Consider the following 24,494-nt stretch of genomic DNA (forward strand, 5'->3'; position numbering starts at 1 on the left):
GGAATGTGCAAAATATGTGCACTAAAACCATTAGTGTTTTGCATTTGACCAATAAATGGCTAAAGTTTTGCAGATATGGAAAAAGTCTCCCAGCAAACCTGAACTCTCAGCCCTCGGTGACGTCACGTTCATTCATGTAATCCCTCCCTTTCCCCTATTGTTCCCTACGAAGAGCGCTGCACAGACAGCTCACTAGAGTTTGAGTTACAGCCCGCGTCGCGCTCTCAATCTCGGACAGCGCACTGGTCCACCTGGATGCCTTGACCGTCGTCTCTTCCCATTTTATTCGTATCGCAGTGCAAGGAGAGACACTTTCACAATGGCTGGAGCAATTATTGAGAACATGAGCACCAAAAAGTTGGTGATCGTGGGTGTAATTCTTCTTTTATTCCAGGCGTTTTCCTTTATGGTCGGTGGACTGATTGGTGAGTAGTTTTAAAAATCGGCTTAGGATCTTTGATGGTGGAATTTGTTGCCATTTGTTCTTTTGTGCAATACTAGGTTTTCAGAAAAGAAAAGAGGGGAAAAACAGTTTTGCTTAACACTGTAATGGAGTGAAAAGTTTCGGGATTGATTGTTACAGTAGTGTTAAAGATGGGCGCTTATTTTTTTACTGCGTCGACTGCAGTCTTTGTGCTCCTGGTTTCGCCTGTATTTGTAAGTTTAGAGCCGATCGAATGGACGCAACATTGTTTTGTTTTTAGCTCGGGCGCCTCTGGCTTGTCCCGAGTCCCTGCTCTTGTCCTGTCGAAACGAGACGGAAAGAAAGATTTTTTTAAAACCTGTTTGAGCCATTTGACCGTGAAAGAGTTTATTTATCGGTCGGTGTCGTATACACTAAATAAACAACGCCAGTCACATACAAGTGTCGTGATTTGTGCGATTGTGTATGTGTCGCGTGCACAACATAAGAACATCTTTGTCCCTTGTAATATCTTTAAACCTACCATGTGTCTTCCACACATATTTTTGTTACTTAACCTACTTTTATCCATTTTTAATTGCTGTTCATCCTATATAATTAATTATATGCTTTGTTAGCTAATTTTAAGTAAAAAGCACTTTGATTATCAAGCTATTTGATATCAAACATTGAACTGAAAACAGGCCGTCCACTTCACACAAGCCAATAAAGGGTTAAATGAGGTGCATCTCTAGAACTTTTCGTCTTTGATCTTTACATCTGAACAGACAACAAGCCCACCCCCTCTCTTGTGAGCCAGCCTTCCCTCTCAACTTATCTCTCCTGTTCATCCTTCTGTCCTCCCCTCTCTTACTCCATATCCCCCCATTCTGAAGTACATACCATAATTAGTGTTGGTCTTCCGTCTTGTCCTTGAGTATTATACTATATGTACACAAGCAAAGCATCTTGATGCTTGTGGGGTCCTCATGATTTTGCAGGAAGGGAATCATTTCTTGTTCTCCTCCAGAATATGGGATGACTGGTAATAAATTAGCTTGTGTTGGCCATTCTTGCCTGAGATTGATTTAATGAGGTGGGATTCCTTTGTGTTTGCTCGGTGGCCGGTGGCAGCCAGGGTAATTGAGTAGAAAGGCTTGCTGCTCCCCCTTTATTGGACATCTTAAACACGGCATGAGGTCACCAGGGCAAAAGGCGACCATTATATTGTGGTAGAGATTTGAAGAGTGTTTGTTCCCAGGATTGAGGGTCAATGAATAATTGAACTATGAGAAGTTTAGTATTGCTATTTTTGCTTGCGTGGTATTTTTGTGGTATTCACTGGAACAGAACACAAAATGGACTAGCAGTTTATATGCTACCTTTAAGAGGACCTGGGAAGCTCGTACCTGCGAGTAGGGCGTTTGTTATTACAACATGACATTAATTCAATTGGGAAACAAAATATGAAACAAATACACAATGAATGACGGTAAAAACTCTTTTTCCTGTTGTACTGGTGAATAATCATAAGTAAATAAACCTGCATCACTTGTACATGCCATACACGATCAGCCACAAAATTAAAACCACCTGCCTAATATCGTGTATTTTGTGCCTCCAAAACAGTGCCAACCCGCATCTCAGAAAAGCATTCTGAGATGCTATTCTTCTCACCACAAATGTACAGAGTGGTTATCTGAGTTACCGTAGACTTTGTCAGTTCGAACCAGTCTGGCCATTCTCTGTTGACCTCTCTCATCAAAAAGGCATTTCCATCCACAGTTTTTTGTTTTTGGCACCATTCTGAGTAAACTCTTGAGACTGTTGTGTGTGAAAATCCCAGGAGATCAGCAGTTACAGAAATACTCAAACCAGCCCATCTAGCACCAACAATCATCTATGAGATTATCTAATCAGCCAATCATGTGGCAGCAGGGCATAAAATCATTCAGATATGGGTCAGGTGCTTCAGTTAATGTTCACATCAACCATCAGAATGGGGAAAATGTGATCTCAGTGATTTGGACCGTGGCATGATTGTTGATGCCAGACGGGCTGGTTTGAGTATTTCTGTAACTGCTGACCTCCTGGGATTTTCACACACAACAGTCTCAAGAGTTTACTCAGAATGGTGCCAAAAACAAAACACATCCAGTGAGTGGCAGTTCTGCGGACGGAAATGCCTTGTTGATGAGCGAAGTCAACAGAGAATGGCCAGACTGTTTCGAACCGAGAAAGTATACAGTTCTCCGATAACCATCATGTACAATTGTGGTGAGAAGAATATCATATCAGAAAGTTATTCTGAGATGGGGGTTGGCACTGTTTTGGAGGCACGAGGGGGACCTACACAATATTAGGCAATTGGTATTAATGTTGTGGCTGATTGTTGTATAGGTTTTATTTAGGGTGCACTTAGCATTTTTGGTTTATATGGTCTTAGACTGACACCTAGTGGCATGGATGCAGCATCATTCAAAAACAATATTTTTCACTTACCAATTCCATTGTAGAAATTCACTATTCACATTCAGGCATGCTTAATTTGATCCATGCGTGAAAGTGTCTGAACATAGGACTGTTACTTGGATTAGTATTTGACTACTCGTGACCTTAACATGGCAGCCCCCATGAGGGAACCCTCTCCATGTTGAATAAAACAGCTTTTGTTAGGCTACTGATATAACAGGAGTATTCATCTCATGAATGTGCTCATGAATTTATACATACGTTTCAAAATTACCATTTGCGTTTTTGGGAATAAATCTTTTTTTAATGAGAAAAAGATTACTGAGTGCAAATTTAATGTATGGTATCTAACAAATTATTAACTGATTTGCTTAAAACAAACTGCAAATGTCATTGGTTGACTGTCATATTTAACAAATTATTAATACAGAAGTTAAAATAACTTTGCAAAATCATTGGTTTCCATCATCTTTCATGTAGGCATGCCCCTTACAAAGAACCAACTTGGAAACTCGCGTATCATCTAGAATTCCAACTTTCCCACTCGTAAATACTTTGCTGGGTCATTCTCGACTTGAAGGGCACAATAGACCAACTAGGGCATGGCAATATATTGAATATTCACGATATTATTGCAATGATTTTGCTGCCATTTTAAAATTTAGCAATATCAAGAATATTCAGTGATTGTTGTGTACTTTTTATTTGGCCACTGTTTCCCAAAAGAGTGCATCATGAGATGAATTTCACGATCCTGTGCTGCACAATTAATCAAAATGACATCAAAGTCTCTTTTTTTTGTTATGTATGATTATTAAACTACAAAAGGCTGCGATTTTATCCAATGAATACATGTGTGTGCTTCAGAGAGAACAGGTGATGTGTTCTGTGATGATACCCTGTTTTCAGTGCTCAAAAGTGGTTAGCATGCATTGTGAAAGCAAAGTGCTACAGATTCACAAAGTAGTACAATTCCAAAAATGTTTAACTGCTACAAGTTATTATACAAATGTATAAATGGGACACGATATCACAGAAGTTTAAACAGATTTGTAATGAGCAACACTGCGAACTGACAAATACACATACGCTTTCATTGTTCTGTCAAAATAAAAGGTCCAGGTATAAAAGGTAAAGTAAATGCTACAAAAAATATTATTATTGTACAAAACAAATATTATACTCCTAATAATCCATATAATAATAATTCAGTGTTGTATTGTATTATAATAACATTTAACTGGGCTCCAAAGAGTGAGTGAACTTGTGAAAATGTTTTAGTATAAATGTTCATTTAGTGAAGATCTGTTGAAAACTTGCCTTCATTTTTTAAATATTTCATGCATCAAACATTTTTAATTTACTTTGCTGCAAAGCTGTTTGGTTAAAAAATATGATTCCTTTTGATTTAAAAAAAATAAAAGCATGTTTAATGCCATTTCAGAGCAAATCCATAATTATCGAGATATGTAAAATATCGTCAATAAAATCAAAGAATATTAAGATTACATTTTTCTATCCATATTGCCCAGCCCTAAGACCCTCCTATTAGCTTTTAAGCTATTGTGAAAACTTAAAATTTTTTAATGGTGCTGTCACTGAATAGTTTGCCTCTTAGTATAGAGATTTATGCATTGGCTTGACTATCACTAGCCTAGCTAGTGTCCTCAAACCATAGACTGGTTCACATTATCTCTTACTTCCTGGTCTTTTACAAAGTTTAGTTGTCCTCAATGACCCAAGAAGGGTTCTATTAACGCATACTTGACTACCAATTCCTGAATAGCAATGAAGGATGTCCTGACTTTCTCATGCTAATGACCCCTCATAGTAAGGGTGTAACAGAGAGTCAATTTATGAGTCTTGTTCATTTTATAGGCCTTTGTTCTTCACTATGTAAACAAACCAAATTTTTTGCCTTTTTCTAAAAACATGAGCGAACAAAAATCCGTAAATCTTGTATTTCATTGAACTGAATTTTCATAAGAATGGTTTTACAAACAGTTTAGACACAATTGTTCTGTTCATGTTTCGAGTTTCAGTAAGAAATTTAGGCATTTTATATATGTTTTTTTTGTTGTTTTGGTTCTGTTGTAACAGTTGTTCATGGACACAAAATATGGTTTTCTCCTACTTCTGTTAAAATGTGTAAGAGTGATTTTACTTTTTATCTCCTGCTTGTGGAGTAATTTGTTAAATATGTAAGCTAATGCGCCAAGTTATTAGTGATTTGATGGATTATTCTTGAATTGTTCTATCAAATCTGTCTCTGCAGCTCCAAGCCCCACCACAGCCGTCCACTACCTGGCCACCAAATGTGTGGACGTCGTGAAGACCCACCATCAAGGCTCCAAGTGGTTCATGCCTTGGGGCCCCGACCAGTGCAGCAAGCTCAGAGACTTTGATGAGGCCATGGCCAAGAGAATTGAGGCCAATAACATTGTGTTTGCGGTCCACATTCCTTTACCCAACCGAGAGATGAGTCCCTGGTTCCAGTTCATGCTGGTTATCCTCCAGTTTGACATTGCCTTCAAAATGCAAAACCAGATTGGTGAGTAATGGAATTAAGTTATTGTTTTAGTACTACTCAAACCTTCACCTACTTCTCCAGTCTATTTAGTACTTGTGGTAAAAAAAAAAAAAAGCCCCACCAAAAACACAAAAATGGGATCACTACATGGCTTATAAGCCCAGGAGTTGGCCTATTGCTATTGTCCTGAGAGTGTAGGAGGGGACGCATGAACACTCGGAGGAATTTCCCATTCTATTCACCCAAAAGTAGATTGGATTTTTCACATGCAGTGTGAGGACTAACAATGATGAATGCTCTGTTTTCACTCTGTTGTGGCTGGAGCCTGAGGGATCTCAATAAGGACTTAAGCCCGCTATTTATTGTAGGGGCCTGGGTAGCTAAGCTAGTATTGATGCTGACTACCACCCCTGGAGTCACGAGTTCGAATCCAGGGTATGCATGCTGAGTGACTCCAGCCAGGTCTCCTAAGCAACCAAATTGGCCCGGATGCTAGGGAGGGTAGAGTCAGATGGGGTGGCCGCGATTTAGTGGTTCTTCCTCTCAATGGGGCACGTGGTAAATTGTGCGTGGATTGCGGAGAATAGCATAAGCCTCCACATGCTGTGAGTCTCCGCAGTGTCATGCACAGCGAGCCACGTGATGTGATACATCATGAGATCTGATGATGAAATGAGAACTGAGACTTGTCCTCCGCCACCTGTATTGAGGTGAGTAACCGCACCACCATGAGGACCTAGTAAGCAGTGGGAATTGGGCATTGCAAATGGGGGAGAAAAGGGGATTAAAAAAACAACAAGATTGTTGCTTGTCAGACTGTATGAATGCATTGATATCACCATGTCAGACTCTACGATACACATCGTGGACGACGATGGTCCCAATCATCCCAATTAGTGAACTTGACTTACAGGTGTAGAATAGAAGCGAAACAGTAATATTTGTTAGTGGAATGTGATTAGCTTGGCACAGTGCGAAAGTCGCGAGGCGATAGTAATAGTCTATGTTCTGTGACTGCTACTGGGTCCTTGAATAACATGTAAAATGCGAGTAAGGGCAGCCAGTGAAGTTTCTGGTGCCCCCTGGGGTAACATGGTGCCAGCCTATGGATTTGGCGCCCTACGCAGGCTGTGTAATGAGACAGCCTGATCACAAATACCAAAAATTAAAGATGTTGAGAAAGAATGCAGTTTGGGGAGGTAGCCTTCAGTAATAATTAGCGACCACAAGCAACGATTCACTGTGGAAATAAAAAGGCTTGTGGCCTGAAAAATGTATAGGCTGATAATATATTGCGCTCGCAAATTTCCTATGGATACTGCACAAACATGACATAGATTTCTGTAATTGTATCCAAATGAATCTGCTGATTTTGATTAAAACGTCCCATAAAGAGGGGGCGAAAATTTCATGCAAATGTTGGATGCAACATTTTTGAAGGGGACACCAAGGTTTTTTTTGTTGTTGCCCCATTTGTATTTGTATCATTTGATTTCCGCCTATGCCCATAAACATGGGTTAAATTTGGCCAGAATATCATTCCGGCACCTTCAGTTCTAAAAAGAAAAAGAAATACCTGTTTGTCATTCCATTAAGTTTATTGTATTATCCCATGTGGTTTTTGTTTGATCCATTTCACACATTCATCTCTATTTAGTGAGTTCTTGTTCAAAAATATTTCAAGTTCATTATGCTTCGATGTAGTCAGTTGCGGACCCTGTTAGAGTATACAAGAGCGAAAGCCTTGTTTATGCTTTTGCTTGGCGCCAGACCGCAGACTGTGTGTGCACCACCTTAAATTCTAGAGGTGTTTATACCTGATGTGCCCGCCATTGTACTATTCTGCAACACGATGTGGCAGCCCAGAGAAAATATCATCTGAATCAGCAGAAAGTAGTAGTGAAACATGGTACCATTTAAATAAATGCTACAATTTACACAATAATTGTATTTCTAACGATTTGCACACAATTTTGTTCTGCTCGTGTTTCATGAATAAGGCAAATTTACATAATTTTCATTAACCTGAATTTATTTGTATTTTTTTCTGTTATTTTTTTGTATGCCCTCAATGCTTTTTTGGAAATGTACAAGTCTTAAGAACCTTTGTAATAAAAAGCAACAAACTTCTATTTCTATTAATGGGAGATTCATTATCCATAAGATGAAATGGTCAGAAAATAAACTTGTAATACATCGAAAATTTATTTTTGATAGAATGGCAATGTAATTATAAGATGGTAAAGCTTTGTAAAAATAATCAAGCAAAAATATTTGTTAAAATGTTTGATTTATCTAACTGAACAGATTATAATTTTCTTTTGAAACCCCTCTTTTATTTATTTTATTACTATTAAAAACTTAACCATATTAAAAAACTACGTGTTTTTGTATGTTTGCAATGTATCTGAACATTTTTAACAATATAGCCAATGTTGTCTCACAAGTCGTTCATTTTTTAATGCGGCGCCGCGTGCACAGCTCAGTATCAAACAATGGGATGCACTTCCTCATGCAAATTGAGGTCTAGCAAAGTCAAAGCACATTTCCGCCAATGCTGCGATGACATAATTTTTCGATTCCACTTCTGTATTGCACCGTTGGCCAATGCAATCATTTCTTTATTTTTGTTTTGTAAGCTCTGTGTTTATTTAATTCAGAGAATAATGCTTTCATATTGCTGAAGTGTTTCTCCAAGTGTTTTCAGCTTATTTATTTATTAAATATTTTTCTAGAGAATGAAAACAAGAAAAAAATACTGAAAGAGTAGAGTGATAACTGGGCACAAATGTTGCTATGATGCAAATGCGGAGCAGGATTCTTTTGGGTGCGAGAGAGGAGCTGACTATCTCATCTGGCCATCCTAATAGCCGTCACACTATACGGCTGTGATGCTAAATTTCTTACACAGCCTTCGTCGGAGGCTAAAGATCATCGTAAAGACTATTAATCGGCCCTTAGTGAACATGTCACACTGAACGTTGTAAGATTGACGATTTTGCCCTATGTCGAAAGAAAATCCTTTAGGATTCCTGAAGTTTGTCTCACGGCTGAATCGTGGTCAAAATCATATAGTGTGTACTACAAGGAATTCAGTTATGCCATATGGTTTTATTGCCATTTCAGTTTCTTCCGGTGGCCATTTAAAGATGGAAGGTTTAATAGAGTGCAAAAGTCTGGGTCCAGAATTAGAAAATCTCAAATTTTTTCCATATGGAGAATTGATTTATAACAATAACTAATAACCCTTTAAAGACAGACTTACCGTGAGCTCAGAGGTTGTTTATCAATGGTATATTCTTCTGTTGGGTGTTTCATTTTTAGACGCTCTGACAGACAAGTGGCTCTGCTTTATTTCACAATAGAATGACACTACTTCTGTATTTACTTATTTTGTATTTATTTATTATAATTGCATACCTTGAGATCTACTTCACCAATAAGGCTGTTTGAAAAGTTTTGAGTGCATCTGGACTGTGAGCTGTGTTTTCTTCCTCTCCTCAATCAGGCGCGAACTGCAGTGCTGCTCTCAACCATCATCATTAGAGTTTCAAATGATCTCATGTTGCGTTAAATGAAATCAAACAACTATTGGACAATTTTTTTTTTTTTTATTGTCGCCATTGTCGATAACGTTGACTAATTGATTCAGCCCTACCAGTCACAAGTAGACCTGGTCGTCTCTTTTGAGCAGTTTTGTGATTGAAATTCGAGGGAAGATTCTCTGATTTCATGAGGGCCTACATCACTCATTGCATCAGTGGATTACTGCATGACAAAAATTTAAAAAAGCACAAACCTCCCCACCATTTTTCCAAAGGAATATTCCGGGCTCAATACAAACTAAATTAAATTGACAGCATTTGTGGCATAATGTTATTACCATAAAAAATAATTTTGAGTCGTTTCCCCTTTTCTTTCAAAAACCATAAATCGAGGTTGCAGTGAGGCACTTGCAATGGAAGTGAATAGGGCAAATTTTTGGAGGGTTTAAAGGCTGAAATGTGAAGCAAATAATTGTATTAAAGCACTTACATTAATTCTTCTTTTAAAATGCATGTACTGTATTATAATGTTGATGGAATGGCCCCCATTCACTTCCATTGTAAGTGCCTCACTGTAACTCAGATGTTTGCTTGTAGCATCTGTGACTAGTCTGGGCAAGTCGCAGAAGTGTGTACATACACTACATGAACATTTATCGTGCGATCTGAGACTACTCGTCGCAGATTAGTTGCAGAAAAGTCACCAACACAAAATATCAAAGGAGACGAACTTGAGTCTTATAGTGTGCGCTAGGCTTTAAGTTTAGTGGACTATTACTTTCCAGCATCATTCTGTTCTAAAATCAGGTTTACCCTTTATTTTATTTTGCTTTGAAGCTAAATTACTTTGTCTTCATGTAAACCTGAAGGGTTCCAGCCGTGTGGACCTGCATATCACTTTTGCCATTTTAATTCTTCTGGCTGTGGGAGGGTGAGGCACTGGCACTTCTCTTTCAAAGTAAGGATTAAGCGGATAACACTGGCCACTAATGAAGAGCCATTGTTGAGCTAGAGCAGTCTGGGAAAGTGATCGGTATGTGCGTTAGTTGGCTATTCACGTCTTGAGAAATGTAGGAGTCGTCTTTTCGGTTCCTTAACACATTAACTGCTTGTGTGAAAGGTACCAGGGTCCTTCGGTAATCTTCCCCACCCTAAAGCAAGTGCTTGTGCAGAAACTAGCAAAAAAAACAAAGAAACACCCTTTTCAGTTAAAACAACATGTTTGAGTGAGCTTTTGTCACATTCAATTTATTATAAACCAATTTACCAGAGACATTTGCACAATTATTTGTGTATTCATTACTTGAAGAAACTCTTTGTACTGTTAAAAGATTTGGAGCAGAATGTGGAACATTGGACATGGATCCTCCTCAGCCAGATGTTTGATGTTTACCACAATTCTGTGATCTTTTGCCAGCTGTTTCTCTCTCTGTGAATCTGGCTTTCTGAGCAAAACCTCAGAGTATCAACACTCTTATAATAAGGTCATATTAGAGATTCAACTGGCATTCAACATTTACTCAAGATTCAGCATTTGGAAAACAAGTAATTTAAATGTAATATCCTACTTGGAGGCAATTTTACTAATACAAGTCACAGAAAATTATAATGATGATTACGGGATGAACGTGTCAACACACAGTGCATCGCACCCTACTGCGTATGGGGCTGCATAGCCGCAGACTGGTCAGGGTGCCCATGATAAACCCTGGCCACCATCCTAAGATGCCTACAATGGGCATGTGAATGTCGGAACTGGACCTTGGAGCAGTGGAAGAAGGTCGCCTGGTGTCTCATTTATTTTACATCATGTGAACGGCCCTGAATGAGTGTGCCATTTACCTGGGGAAGTGATTGCACCAGGATGCACTTTGGGAAGATGACAAGCCGGTGGAGGGAGTGTGATGCTCTAGGCAATGTTCTGCTGGGAAACCCTGGGTATGGCCATCAATGTGGACATCAATTTGACACATACCTAAACATCATTACAGAAAATTCTAAATTGCCCATATCTCAATATGTACTGTATACTGTGTGTATGTATGTATGTGTGTGATAAATATACAGTTGAAGTCATAAACAAATATTTTAACCACTCAACAGATTTAATATTAGCAAACTATAGTTTTGGCAAGTCATTTAGGACATCTACTTTGTGCATGACATGAGTAATATTTCCATTAATTGTTTACAAACAGATTGTTTCACTTTAAATTGACTATATTACAATTCCAGTGGGTCAGAAGTTAACTGTGCCTTTAAGGAGCTTGGAAAGTTCCAGAAAATGTTGTCAAGCCATTAGACAATTAGCTTCTGATAGAAGGTGTATTGAATTGGAGGTGTACCTGTGGATGTATTTTAAGGCCTACCTTCAAACTCTTTGCTTGGCTCATTTCTTTTTATTTTTCCCATGATGTCAAGACCTCCACAAGTCTGGTTCATCCTTTGGAGCATTTTCCAAATGTCTGAAGGTACCACGTTCATCTGTACAAACAGTAGTACTGTTTAACAGTATAAACTCTGTCCCTTAACACTTACTTAGTTTAATAATTTTAAACCATGACTTGCACTATACATAAGTAATATTGGCATTATATTCTTGATGTTAGCCAGAGGGGAACTGGCCCCCACAGTGAGTCTGGTTTCTCCCAAGGTTATTTTTCTCCCATTAATCAACATCTTATGGAGTTTTGTGTTCCTTGCTACAGTCGCCTTCAGCTTGCTCACTGGGGTTATAAATACAATTATTATTTAATTATTTTTAAACACAATTCACAATTGTATTTTATCTAATTACAAAATGATGACTCCTAGACATTATAGACATTACAGTTTTATCGTCTGTTAATGCCTGCTCTTCTGTAAAGCTGCTTTGAAACAATGTGTTGTGAAAGGTACTATACAGATAAAATGACTTGTCTAGTATGCAAGTATAAATGCCATGAGACCACGCAGCCATCATACCGCTCAGGAAGGAGACATGTTCTGTCTCCTAGAGATGAACATAGTTTGGTGCGAAAAGTGCAAGTCAATCCCAGAACAACAGCAGAGGACCTTGTGAAGATATTGGAGGAAACATGTAGACAAGTATCTTTATCCACAGTAAAATGAGTCCTATATTGGCATAACTTTACAGGCTGCTCAGCAAGGGAGAAGCTCCAAAGCCACCATAAAAAGCCAGACTAAAGTTTGCAAGTGCACATGGGGACAAAGATCTTACTTTTTGGAGAAATGCCCTCTGGTCTACTGAAACAAGAATTTAACTTTTTGTTCATAATGACCATCATTATGTTTTGTGGAAAAAGGGTGAGGCTTGCAAGCTGAAGAACACCACCCCAACCGTGAAGGATGAAGGTGGCAACATCATGTTGTGGTGTTGCTTTTCTGCAGGAGGGACTGGTGCACTTCACAAATTGATGGTGTCATGAGGAAGGAAAATTATGTGGATATATTGAAGCAACATCTCAAGACATCAGCCAGGAAGTTAAAGCTCTGTTGCAAATGGGTCAAAGTTGTGGCAAAATGGCTTAAGGACAACAAAGTCAAGGTATTGGCGTGGCCATCACAAAGCCCTGATCTCAATCCGAAATAAAATTTGTGGGCAGAAATGAAAAAGCGTGTGCAAGCTAGGCGGCCTACAAACTTGACTCCGTTACACCAATTCTGTCTGGAGGAATGGACAAAAATTCCAGCAACTTTATTGTAATAAGCTTGTGGAATGCGCCCCACTGAGAGCGAACCACATTATGGCAACCATGAGGTTACCCCATGTGACTCTACCCTACATAACAACCTTGGCCAATTTGGCTGCTTAGGAAATATGTCTGGAGTCCCTCAGCACACCCTGGGATTCAAACTCATGAACTCCAGGGGTGGTAGTCGGTGTCTTTACTTGCTGAGCCACCCAGGCCCCCAGGTGCCACATTGTTTTTGACAAAAGGAGCATGTTCATACAGAATCCCTGTATAAGACCTACATCTCGAACATGGTGAAAGTTCAGGCTATTCTGATCACATGACTATCACCAGGATCACCAGTACCTTTGCTCTCCATTGAATGGAGTCTTTCTGGCCCGAGCAGCATAATTTGGCGCGTTTCCAGCAATAACACAGCTGTTGAAAAGGCTTAGTCGCCGGAGTGATGTGCGCTGCGTCCGGGTGGAATGTTTGTGTGTGCTAAGCTTACATTCAAAGCTCTTTGGCACAGCCAGTTATAGGTGGGGGCCACTGTAGACACACTGGAGAAGAGAGGACAGCACTAATAATGTCTGCCACTCTCTCTACTTCTTTTCCTTTTGCCCCTCCCCCCATAAAGCTCAGCCCTCCATGTACAGGAATTCTCTAGTGCTCTCAAGCTTGTTTCATAACACAACAAGGATCTCTTTAGAGAGGTGAAGTGGAACACACAACGCTGTGCAAAGTGATCTAAACCAAGGGCCCCTTTCTCGTCTACCTCCTGCTTTCTAAAAGCGAATTGAAACATGGCTGTTAAAAGACCTCATGAAATCTAAGTTTCAGTTTTGTGGCTTTTAGTTTTTGTCTCTTGGCTTTGATGGCAGCTTTATGCTAGTATACTCCTAAGTTAACAAAATGCACTTTTTTTTCACCAAAAATATTGACAACTCATCTTGCACTACACAGATTTTTGTCCAATTTAACACCTAAAATTAGTACGTCCCTCCCTTTGATACAACCTGCAACCGACTAGTAAGTAGCAAATCATGGTTCATGACTTTAACTTGGCCTGTCACCTGTTCATGGCCGTGATGAGGCCTGATGGCCTGTCTGATTATTCATTAGCAGTTTATTTATTGGTGTTTTTCCAGAGGGCTAATGTCTATTTTCTGCTACAGTATCACTGTCTGTTTCCTGTATGGCTAAAGCACTAGATCAACCAGTTTCAAATTGAATCACAGCATTACAAGTTTTTAGTATTTAAAAATCAGACAAATAAACAAAGGTTTAAGATTGTTTACTTAACCTCTTTAATTTTAATTATGAAATTAATGGTAAAATGTAAACCTATTGATTTTAATTTGTTTATTCTAAGTATAGAAACCATATATTAAACATAAATATTCAGTAGTTTGAGAGTGTAAAGAGACCGACGCTATTACGTCATCCACCATGCATCATGGGAGTGGGCGGATGCTGCACAGCTCTTTTGCTGTGATTTGTTTGCTGCGATTCTTGGATATTCCCTTCAAATCATCGGTAGTGTAGTTCTTCACCAGTATTGGCTCAATTTTTTATTTTTTTTTATACACAATAAGTCTAAGTTCTAATCACTAAAAAGAGATCTGAGGTTGTTGCTCAGTAGTATATGCTTTTAAGCCATCAGTCCATATTATTCCATGGAGAAAATGAATGGGATTTTTACTTCCGGAATCATACCACTGCAGTATTGGCTAGTTAAAAAGGTTACTATATGTTTTACCCAATCTTCTTGTTTCAATTGGAAATACATCAACACAGGAAATAAAGACGAACATCATCATTAATACTTTTAATGGGATCTTTAACACTTACAGTCCTTGTTTTTTGTGTTAGTGTATGCATTGATCATATAATCTGCTGGAGTGCTGAATGGAAACAGAAATGCCTTTTGGACACTTTGTGAGTGAGGTTATGCCTGATTTGAATGGGGTGTCCATAGATTGAATGACTTATAGGTTACGTTGTACTACTTTTACCCTGTGCTATTTTTACCCACATTGCGATGACAAAAGAGCTATGTCATAGCACATGTATGTGTTTGGCATTCTCCATAAAAGTCCACTGCTGTTCTTCAGCCAGCTGGCATTAATTTCAATACCCAATGGTATGGCCTTATGATAGAATAAGTGGTTCTGTTATTACAGTGCTCTTAATATGATCCATTTATATTGATTATTTCGATGCGATTATGCTATAAATCAGAAACTGGTACTGTTTTTTTGTGCATTGTACCTTTCTTATACCACATCAAGGTAATTACAAGTGTCTTGTTTGTAGGGGATGGAGCTTTGGTCACCATGGACGTTGGCTTGGCATACAGGGATGACCCTCTGAGTGAGTGGATCGAGATGGCCCATTCCATAGAGCATCGCAAACTGAGCTGCAATTTCACCACAACAAAGGTGAACATAGCATCACACATTTCAGGCCTGTGTCTGAATTTTCATTTTTGAGTGAGCTATCAGTTTAAATAATTTTGCAACTACTAAACACTTTTATTACTTTAACTTTTTTGTACCCAGGCATTTGAAAATGAGGGGCGCTACTATGATTGTGACCTGTTACCCTTTATGGAGGTTGGTAGTGTGGCCCATAAGTACTATCTTCTCAACATCAGACTACCTGTCAACGAACGCAAAAAAGTCAACATTGGAATTGGAGAAATCAAAGACATCAGACTTGTGGTGAGTCTTCAAACTGTATGGAAAGCGAATTTGATTTAAAAAAAACTTGCTGTTGACCTCTCGTAATCAGTTTCTTTGGCCCAGTCTTGGCTTGTTACAATTGGCATACATTTCTAGACAATGGTTATGCAAATGTCACTTGGCTGAAGGCATCTGTACTGCATCACCTGTAGTTTGGCTTGCTATACTCATTTAACTCACTATCAATATTCTTAGCTATCCACATTTAGTGTCATTAGAGTGTTTGTCATTGTAATGTTCCTCTTAATTTTTAACTTTTCAGAGCATTCATCAAAATGGTGGCTTCACAAAGGTTTGGTTTGCCATGAAGACGTTCCTCACTCCCAGCATCCTCATCATCATGATCTGGTACTGGAAGAGAATCACCCAAATGACCAGACCACCAGTCCTGCTGGAGAAGTAAGTGTCACTTTTATGTCGATTAAATCAGACTTCGCTGGACAACAACTGAAGGGACTATTTATCTGGTTTCCATCTGGTCAATGGAATGAGGAAATGTAAGCTAAGGAGCCACATAGGTACTATGTTATGAATTCAGTTAAAGTTTCTAGCATGATGGATAAAGTTGTATCATGCAACAAATTATGTTATACAAGATAAACTAGATTTTATAAACTAGATTTTTACATTTTCCGAATTGCTTGCCAGTGATAAGGTTGCTGCCACGTTGCAAGAATGTTTTGGGTGGTAGCCAGGTTGTTGCATATTGGTTGCAAAGGGCTGCTATGCAGTTGCTATCGTGTTCTGTGTGGTTACTAGCTTGTTGCTTACTGACCCAAGTCAACTGAGCACCCACCCCATGTCTCTGTTTTTCTGTTCCCTAGAGATGGCTAAGGTTTCTATTAGGGATGTGTACGAGTAGTAGATTAATCAAAAAATTTACTCAAAATGCCCACCCCTAATATCTTTATTTAGTGTTTTGGTTTTTACTTTCCACAATACAAAATTGTTCAATTGTTTAAAAAAGTAACAGCACACTTGCACTATTTGAGGCATCATTTATGTCTGTAGCACAAACATGCAGAACGAGTTATGCAGTGATGTCATAAATAATTTTTTTATGACACAAACTGCATTGTCTTGTAAAAAATGTTTTAATGGGACAGTATTTGTCATGGGAGTCAATATTTACTAAAGACATATTTTTATAACCATTTCTTTTGCAAAATGAAATGTTTTTCTCCACTTTCTTCTTTACAAATGAAATGACACTTCCAGCCATGCATCCTACAATTCAGCTTGGCACTAGCGGTCCCCATAGACAGGAAGCTCTCAACAGTGTGATTTGCAGACAGGATGATTATTTTTTCATGTTGTAAAAGCTTTTTTGAGCTGACTTGCATACTTTTCCACTGGAGCGTCATGGAAATTGGAATCCTTTTTAAATCTCGTGTAGAAGAAGCCCAAGAACTTGTAACGGGGGCTCCCTGTTGACTTTCTTTCTTTCCTTCCTCCTTTTTTTCTTTCTTTTCCTTCCTTCATTTCTATCTTTCTTTCCTTCTTTTTTCCTATCTTCTTTTCTTTCCTTCTTTCTTTCTTGAATCAAATCTGATCAAATCAGATTTTTTTTCCATGTTTTTGTTAGGCCTATATCTTCACAGATATAAAGTGTTGGAGTGATCCAAAAGCCTTAGCCTTTCGCAGTTATGATAATTATGATATTATGAGGATGAGGCCATCATGTCTCTGGTTTTGTCCTTTTTCAGGATTATCTTTGCTCTAGGAATCTCTATGACCTTCATCAATATTCCAGTGGAATGGTTCTCAGTAGGGTTTGACTGGACTTGGATGCTTTTGTTTGGTGATATCCGTCAGGGTATTTTCTATGCCATGCTGCTTTCCTTTTGGATCATCTTCTGTGGTGAACACCTCATGGTAGGAGTAACCTTTAAGTTTTTTAAGCAATGTCCTAGTTTCTAGTGCTTTATTTTGTTGTTTTTCTTTTTTAGGACCAGACGGAGAGAAACCGTTTCTCTGTGTACTGGAAACAGGTTGGACCCATTGTTTTTGGCTCCTTCTGCCTCTTCATCTTTGATATGAGTGAGAGGTGAGCCGATGTTGAGATACCCTTAATCTTGGCATGGAGAACAAGTCTTTATTTTGCATTTTTGTTAGCAGTCCTCTTCTCCATTCCTTTTGCATTTCATTTGCAGTGGCAGGGCTCCAGACTAAAAATATGGCTTGGGCCTAAACTGAAACATTAAGGAGCCAAATGGCTGTTTTTGTTCAGAATGGTTCGATTTAGATTGTTCAGAAAACAGATATAAATCAGAAGATAAGGACGACAGCTGATAACCCATTAATCAGAGGTTTAATAAACAATATGTAGTTGAGAAGATACGCAAGTTTGCATTCCCTTTTGTCCCATAAATGTTCACACCCCTTTCCTACTTTATATAAATATGAGATTTTTTAAAATTGTATTAGTACTGCCCTTCAGAATCTACATTACAGATATTTACATAACGTATAGTATGCATTTTGTAGTTCTTGTCTTCTTGAGCATCAATGAATTTGTACCTTGTGTAATAGTTGTGTACAAGTCCCTCAATAGACCTTTTTCACACTCTGGGTTTTGGAACACTGAAGTAAAAGTTTGCAGGGTAAACTTTGACAGCAGTGAATGGAAGACCACAGAAAATATTATTTTCTCTTACCCAGCAAAAGAAAACATTGCATCATCACAGTCTGTGAAAAAGTTCTATTGTGTCCTAAGTGTCAAAAGCTTGATTTTTATGATATCTGAGGAAATGGGTTAGGGTTACACAATCCGACAGTCGCCAGTGGATTTTAAATTATTGTCGCAATCAATTATTTTTGGTTGCTTTTGCAACCATTTTAGTCTAAGTCTGGAGCCCTGAGTGGTGCTGCAGGGTTCTTCTCAATGAATAGAACTGTTTTTATTTCCTCTATAGAGGAGTGCAGCTGAAGAATCCTTTCTACAGTATCTGGGCATCAGATGTCGGCACAGAGCTGGCGGTATCCTTTTGAAAATGTGGGCTGCTGTTATAGACTGAGTTTTATTGGTGTCAAGAAAAGACTTTTTCAAGCCAACAAAGTTTGTCACAAACTTTACCTATCTAGTTTCAGTCATGTAATACATTCAAGTGCCTTGATGTAATTATTTTCTTTTTTATTTCTTCTTTTAATTAGCTTCTCTTGCTATGTATACTTAGTTTTGAAGTGTTTACACAGGCAACTAGTAAAGGCTGCTAGACGAAATGCTAATCTACTTGATATTTAATTCATGCTTGCATATGTTGATTTCTGACTAAATAACTCCTGCTCATCTGCATTGCTCTTTGCTGTAGTTTACTAGTTTGCATTGTGTTAAAAGTTGTCACCTTGACTGAGGCTGGTGCAGATGGCCTTCATCATTGTAGCAGGAATCTGTGCATGTCTCTACTTCCTGTTCCTGTGCTTTATGGTCTACCAAGTGTTCAGAAATGTCAGCGGGAAAAGGTCATCTTTACCTGCTATGACAAAGGCTCGTCGACTGCACTATGAGGTAATGTTTGAAAATTAAAGAAAAACTTAGATGCTGTTAGAATGCTCATGTGAATTTACTGCTCAGCTTTCTGGTTTAGGATCCAAAAGTTTTCAAATTCACTTTAGCATGTCTTGTGTCTGTTAATATTGTCTTAAATTTTCTTGGTAACACTTTACAATAACGTTCCATTTGTCAACATTAACATGCGCTAACAATGAGCAGCATTTATTAATCTTGTTTAATGTCAATATCAACATATAGTAATATATTTTAAGTTTTATTTATTAACATTAATACACTATGAACTAAAATGAATTAAGAATGAACAATAGTATTTTATCAACTAACATTTAACAAAGATGAATAAATGCTAAAGTAAATGAATAGTAAAGTGTTACTGTTTTCTTTCTTAATATGAACCTTGAATATGAATGAGTTTCTATGCATTTTATGGTACTGTTTTTAATTTCTGTATCTTTAAATTTCTCTTTAACTTAAAAGATTATTATTATTTTTCTTGAATGTTTATTCTCTCTCATTTAGGGCCTGATCTTCCGCTTTAAATTCCTGATGTTGGTCACGCTGGCATGTGCAGCCATGACTGTAATTTTCTTTATCATAAGTCAGGTATAGATTGGTTTCCTCTAAATCTGTTTCTTGTTTCGTCATATTCTTAATATTTAATTATAGGTGTAGACTGATATTACAGTTTTGTTTACTAGCTTCCTTTCTCTCTGAAAAGCATATGTCATTTTTATGATAATTAAAAAAGAAAAAAAGATTCTGAGAGGTAATAAACTGATTAGATTATGTTGATTCAGATGATGGTGTTTGCTGATGTGTTTTATGTTGATAGGTGAATGAGGGACACTGGCACTGGGGTGGGTACACGGTTCAAGTGAACAGCGCCTTCTTCACTGGCATTTATGGCATGTGGAACCTGTACGTGTTTGCACTCATGTTCCTCTATGCACCATCTCACAAACGCTATGGGGACGAGCAATCAAGCAGTAAGAGTTTGTCTCTTTTTTAAAAACTTGAGTTCTTAGCATGAAAAAAAAAAACCAGTGCCTGCAGTAATGCGAATTTGTAAAAGACTTCTACTTGGCAACATGGTTAGTGTCCCGGAGTTCCGTTTGTTTTACAGACAAGCATACTTTAGACTGGAGATCATCATGCCAGGAAAGGGTGGGGCTTGTTTTTGTTTAATTTTTTTCCTATGGGTTATTAGGCCTCTGGCAGCAGTGGGTGTCTCTAATCTGGACCAGATTTCCTACTTGGTCTGGTGTAATGAAAACCATCTATATCTTGACATCATCCTTGAAGCTATATTTACTTTTTTCTGTCCCCAAATGGCAGTCTTTTTTATTTGAATAGTCATTCCAGAGCAAGATCTTTAAATATTACTTTGTGTTTTGTTTTATGGGTAGAAAAAGAGTTTTGATGTATGAAGGCACTTGGTGTCAAGTGGTAAACAGTCATCGGCTTGCTGTGTGATTTGATGAGGCTCCAAATGAGTAACATTTTCCAGGCAACATAGCAAATGTATTGGGCCCTATTTTACGCGCATTAGAGCTGTGCCATAAGTCAAAAGCACTGTGCCATAAGTCAAAAGCACAAGTCAATGGGCATGGCCATGAAGTTTTGGTATTTGTGTGCAAGCGTGCGCTAAGTTAAGGCAAAGTGTGTAAAGCACTAATAGGGGCAAGTGCAATTTAATTCTGAGGTTCTTATCCTCCACCGTCTGCATCCTATTATATAGTCCATTCCCTCAAGCACCAGCGATTTAAACAAAGACAGCACATCATCAGAAGTTGTTCGTGTAAATGGACTTAAATAATTTTGTGCGTTAACGGCGTCCTTGTTGAATGTGACATGCTCCTTTTTATATGCATGGCAAATTTCCTCAGGATATGGATGTAGGCTCCATTAAATTATAAAGAATATAATTATTATTAATAATTTTAATTTACTGACACAAAAATCATTGCTAGTATTAACGGTGATTGTATCGGAACCCACTTCACTTAAACCAGTCGATTTTGAAATTTTTTATAAATTTATCGAAACAGGAAAAAATGTATCCAAAAATATTTATAAATCCAAATTACACTTCAAACTAAACGAAAATATAATCAAAATAACGAAGTGGTCAAAAAAATCATAACAAATCCAAGCATTTTACCCTCTAAAACCTCCGGCCCCTTTTGCAGTGACTTAAAAATCACTCTTCAACAACAGGTGAATAAATAACAATACAAATTAGATCATAAATACAATTATAAAAATAAACATAATTGAAAAATAAACCATTACCTAAAGATAGTTGAACACAAATTTCATAAATATTTGTTTCATAAAACGGCTAAAATTGTCAGGGACTTTAATGTGTCAAAGTTTTGACATGGACTTTTCCACGGTTTCCTTAATTCACCCTTCCACAAATTCTGGCCTTAAAAAGGTTTTAAATCGGAGCAACAAGTCTTAAATTCACAAGGTCATTCATCTTGTTGCATTTCAGTAGGTTAACTAGACGTCACATTTTTAAGAGCTGTGCCCCGACAATTCTCTAAACATTGTAATTATGTCCCGGTTTCAGCTGGTAATAATTTTCCTTCTCACTATTATTATGGTGTTTGCAGAGAAGAGAAGAAATGTTGATGTGTCGCACGTTGATTTGACGATACTTTCATTCTAGTCTTTCAGCAAATCTGCTGAAATGCACCTGGTTACCATGGCAATGATGTCATGCGCTTGTTGCATGCTTTTTGTCGTCCTGTCAGTTAGTGCAAGTAGAAATGCACCAATAAAAACATTTGTTTTCAACAACGAGCTGAAAGAAGCCGATCTATTTCTTCGTGCTGCAAGTGTTTTTCTGTAATGTTAATTTCCCACGAACACGGAGATAAATCAGACAATGTCACATTTAGACAGCTTCACTGCACTTTTTACATAGTACAAGCACTTATATATTCAGATGTGGGGATTTTATTTAGAATTTTAGGTTACAGTGTTGTGAATATTGTGTTTAAATGTGTACCTGACATGAAAAGGCATTTCATAATTACACATGCGAGATGACATCATATGGATAGAATAGGCTACATGGAATTTGTACATTTAAAAAAAAAAAAAAGAGCTAAAATGTGGTTAAATCATGAAAAAAAATATCTAAAATATACATTTTCACAAACGATATAGCCTATACAGTTAAGTGCAGAAGTTTGCATACCCCTTTTGTTTTTATAAGTTTCCACACCCCTTTCAGATGCATACAAAAAGCCTATAAGATATAAAAGTAAATTTTTTATGTAGTCCTGCCCTTCAAAGCTACATAACACAAATGTTACTCTTATTTACACAAATCATACTGTTCAAAAGTTTGCACCCCTTGTTTTGCCGTCTTGAGCATCAATAATTGTTTGCACCTTTTGTACAGTAATACTTGTGTATCAGTCCCTCAATTGTCCTAAGTGTCAAAAGATGGATCTCATCATATAGCCACTGAAGATATTCAAATGTGCAGAAGATGCTGAGAGACCAAATCATTTTACTGTAGTTGGGTTTTTTTCTTAAGAAAAGTGGACATCTTCACTGCTCAGGAGAAAGCAGGGACTCATGAACAATTATTACACAAACAGTCATTGATCATCGAGAAAGCAACACACCACATTAGAAACCAACTTCTAAACAGGATCATGTGTGTAAATTCAGTTACTATTTTGTTGTGTGGAATATATGTGAGGATGTGTTAGGTCAAATACCTTCTTCAGGGCAGTACTAAATAAAAACATAATGCAGAGTGAAGAGTAAAGACTAGGCCACATGGCATACAACAGATCATAAAATACAGTATATTATACAGTATGTGCTGCTTTATCTGTCAGTAAGTGACCCAGCGTTGTTGTAGAGGAATATAGCTGATAAAATGGGTCTGATTAGAAAGTAAATTTATTTCCACATTCTGGTGGTTGAGAGCAGAGTTATTCAAGCCTTCAGATACTTTTTGTAAAATGAGTTAAAAAGTAATGGCGATTTATTTAAAGTTACATTTTTAAACTTTGAAGTGTTGCTATAAATATGACTCTTCATGTGCTCCCTAGACATTTAGATTTAGAAAAATATTGACGTATTGTGTTCCCTTCAACTGATTCCTTATATTTTCTTTAGTTGTTTTTAAAAAGATCTTAAACGGTCTTAAATTAAGCTTCATAAAACCTGCAGAAACCCTGTTATTTCCACCTGCTGGTGGAATCTCAAAACTCCAACATCAAAGGCACAATTTCCTATTTCTCAGGAAAATAGCAAATTACGCTTTGTGCCACTTCATTTACATACACGTGCAAACACTCCCACCCACGCCTACTTGCATTTGCAGTGAAACGAAAATTGTGCTTAAAATCAGCACTTTGAAAATTGGATAAGTGCGTAACTCTCACAAAAATAAAGCCCTAAATCTGTTTCAAACTGTTCCTACCCAATTACAATGACCTGTTAGTGTTTGAGTGCTGATCCTAATATAAATTCCTCTCTTCGATATAGGTGATCAAGGTGGAAACAGTGGTGAGGACATACAGCTGACCACCACCATCACACATGTGGACGGACCTACAGAGATCTACAAAATGACTGGCAAAGAAGCTCAAGAGTAACTGTCCCCTCAACCAACAAGAGTCCAAAAAGAGCTAGACTTTCTTTTTTTTAGAGTCTCAAAAGTTCAAACAATACATTTTGGTGCCCTGTGTGGTCCCCCTCATTTCAAACATGACCTCGCAAATGTTAAACCCCCTTTTACAGTTTGATTAGTGGCGTAACTTGTTAAACGACTTTTTATTCCACTAAGGTTCCGTGTAGTACCAGCTGCTTGTGCAAAGCTGTAAAAAATGGAGTTGCACTCCATCTTGTGGGTGCAGGGAGAAATTGGGAAGTTTACCTTGCACTATGGATTGGCAAAGACACTGGTGTTTCCAAGGACCAATAAAAAGTTCTTCTAAAAACAGGGAGGAAAGGGAAACAAGGTCCATTTTTTTTAAATGATGCAGCAATAAGTAATCATTTTCTGTTAGTGTGTTTTGTAATTTTTCCCTTTCTTTGTTGAGGGTATTTTGTAATGAAATTGCCAAACAGGAAGAGGAAAGGCTTTGTCAACATACCGTATAGGTATGTATGTTTATGTCGGTTGATCCTTACTCAGCTGACTTCCTTAAACAGTCCTTACCCAATGTAAACACACAAGGAACCTGTAACACAAATGCCTGAGTTCAAAGGTCTCGCTGAACAAGGGGAAAGATAACTTAAGTGATGTATACATTCGGATCCTTACGGCATGCATAGCAAACACTACATTAATTATGTTACAATGTAGAGGTATATTTTTTATAAAGTGCTTATTTTCATCTGTATAAATGCTTTAGCAATTGGACTGTATCACTGTGTTGTATATCTTTTTGAGTTTTCAAATTTTTACAATAGAATCACTTGTGGAAATCTAGTTTTGTTTTCATGCTTTTTATGCTAATTTAAAATAATAAAAATAAAAACTTAGATCTGTATGGTTGGTGACACACTTGAATGGTACTGTGGAGTTGTGGTGCAGTAGAAATAAATTGGGGAAACAATAAACCTTTGACAAA

The 24,494-nt window shown here is 37.7% G+C and overlaps 1 protein-coding gene across 1 annotated transcript; it reads left to right on the forward strand.

Moving 5' to 3' along the window:
- The first annotated feature begins 187 nt into the window (after positions 1-187).
- Positions 188-24,494, forward strand: LOC127649594 (protein wntless homolog). Its single transcript, XM_052134779.1, has 12 exons — positions 188-425; positions 5,151-5,426; positions 14,944-15,068; positions 15,189-15,350; positions 15,634-15,770; positions 17,078-17,246; positions 17,321-17,418; positions 18,287-18,350; positions 18,736-18,879; positions 19,405-19,488; positions 19,718-19,871; positions 23,404-24,494. The coding sequence occupies exons 1-12, from the start codon at positions 320-322 to the stop codon at positions 23,511-23,513; spliced, it is 1,629 nt and encodes a 542-aa protein (XP_051990739.1). The 5' UTR covers positions 188-319; the 3' UTR covers positions 23,514-24,494.

This window comes from Xyrauchen texanus, chromosome 9 (genome assembly GCF_025860055.1).
Source record: "Xyrauchen texanus isolate HMW12.3.18 chromosome 9, RBS_HiC_50CHRs, whole genome shotgun sequence".
Lineage (NCBI taxonomy): Eukaryota > Metazoa > Chordata > Actinopteri > Cypriniformes > Catostomidae > Xyrauchen > Xyrauchen texanus.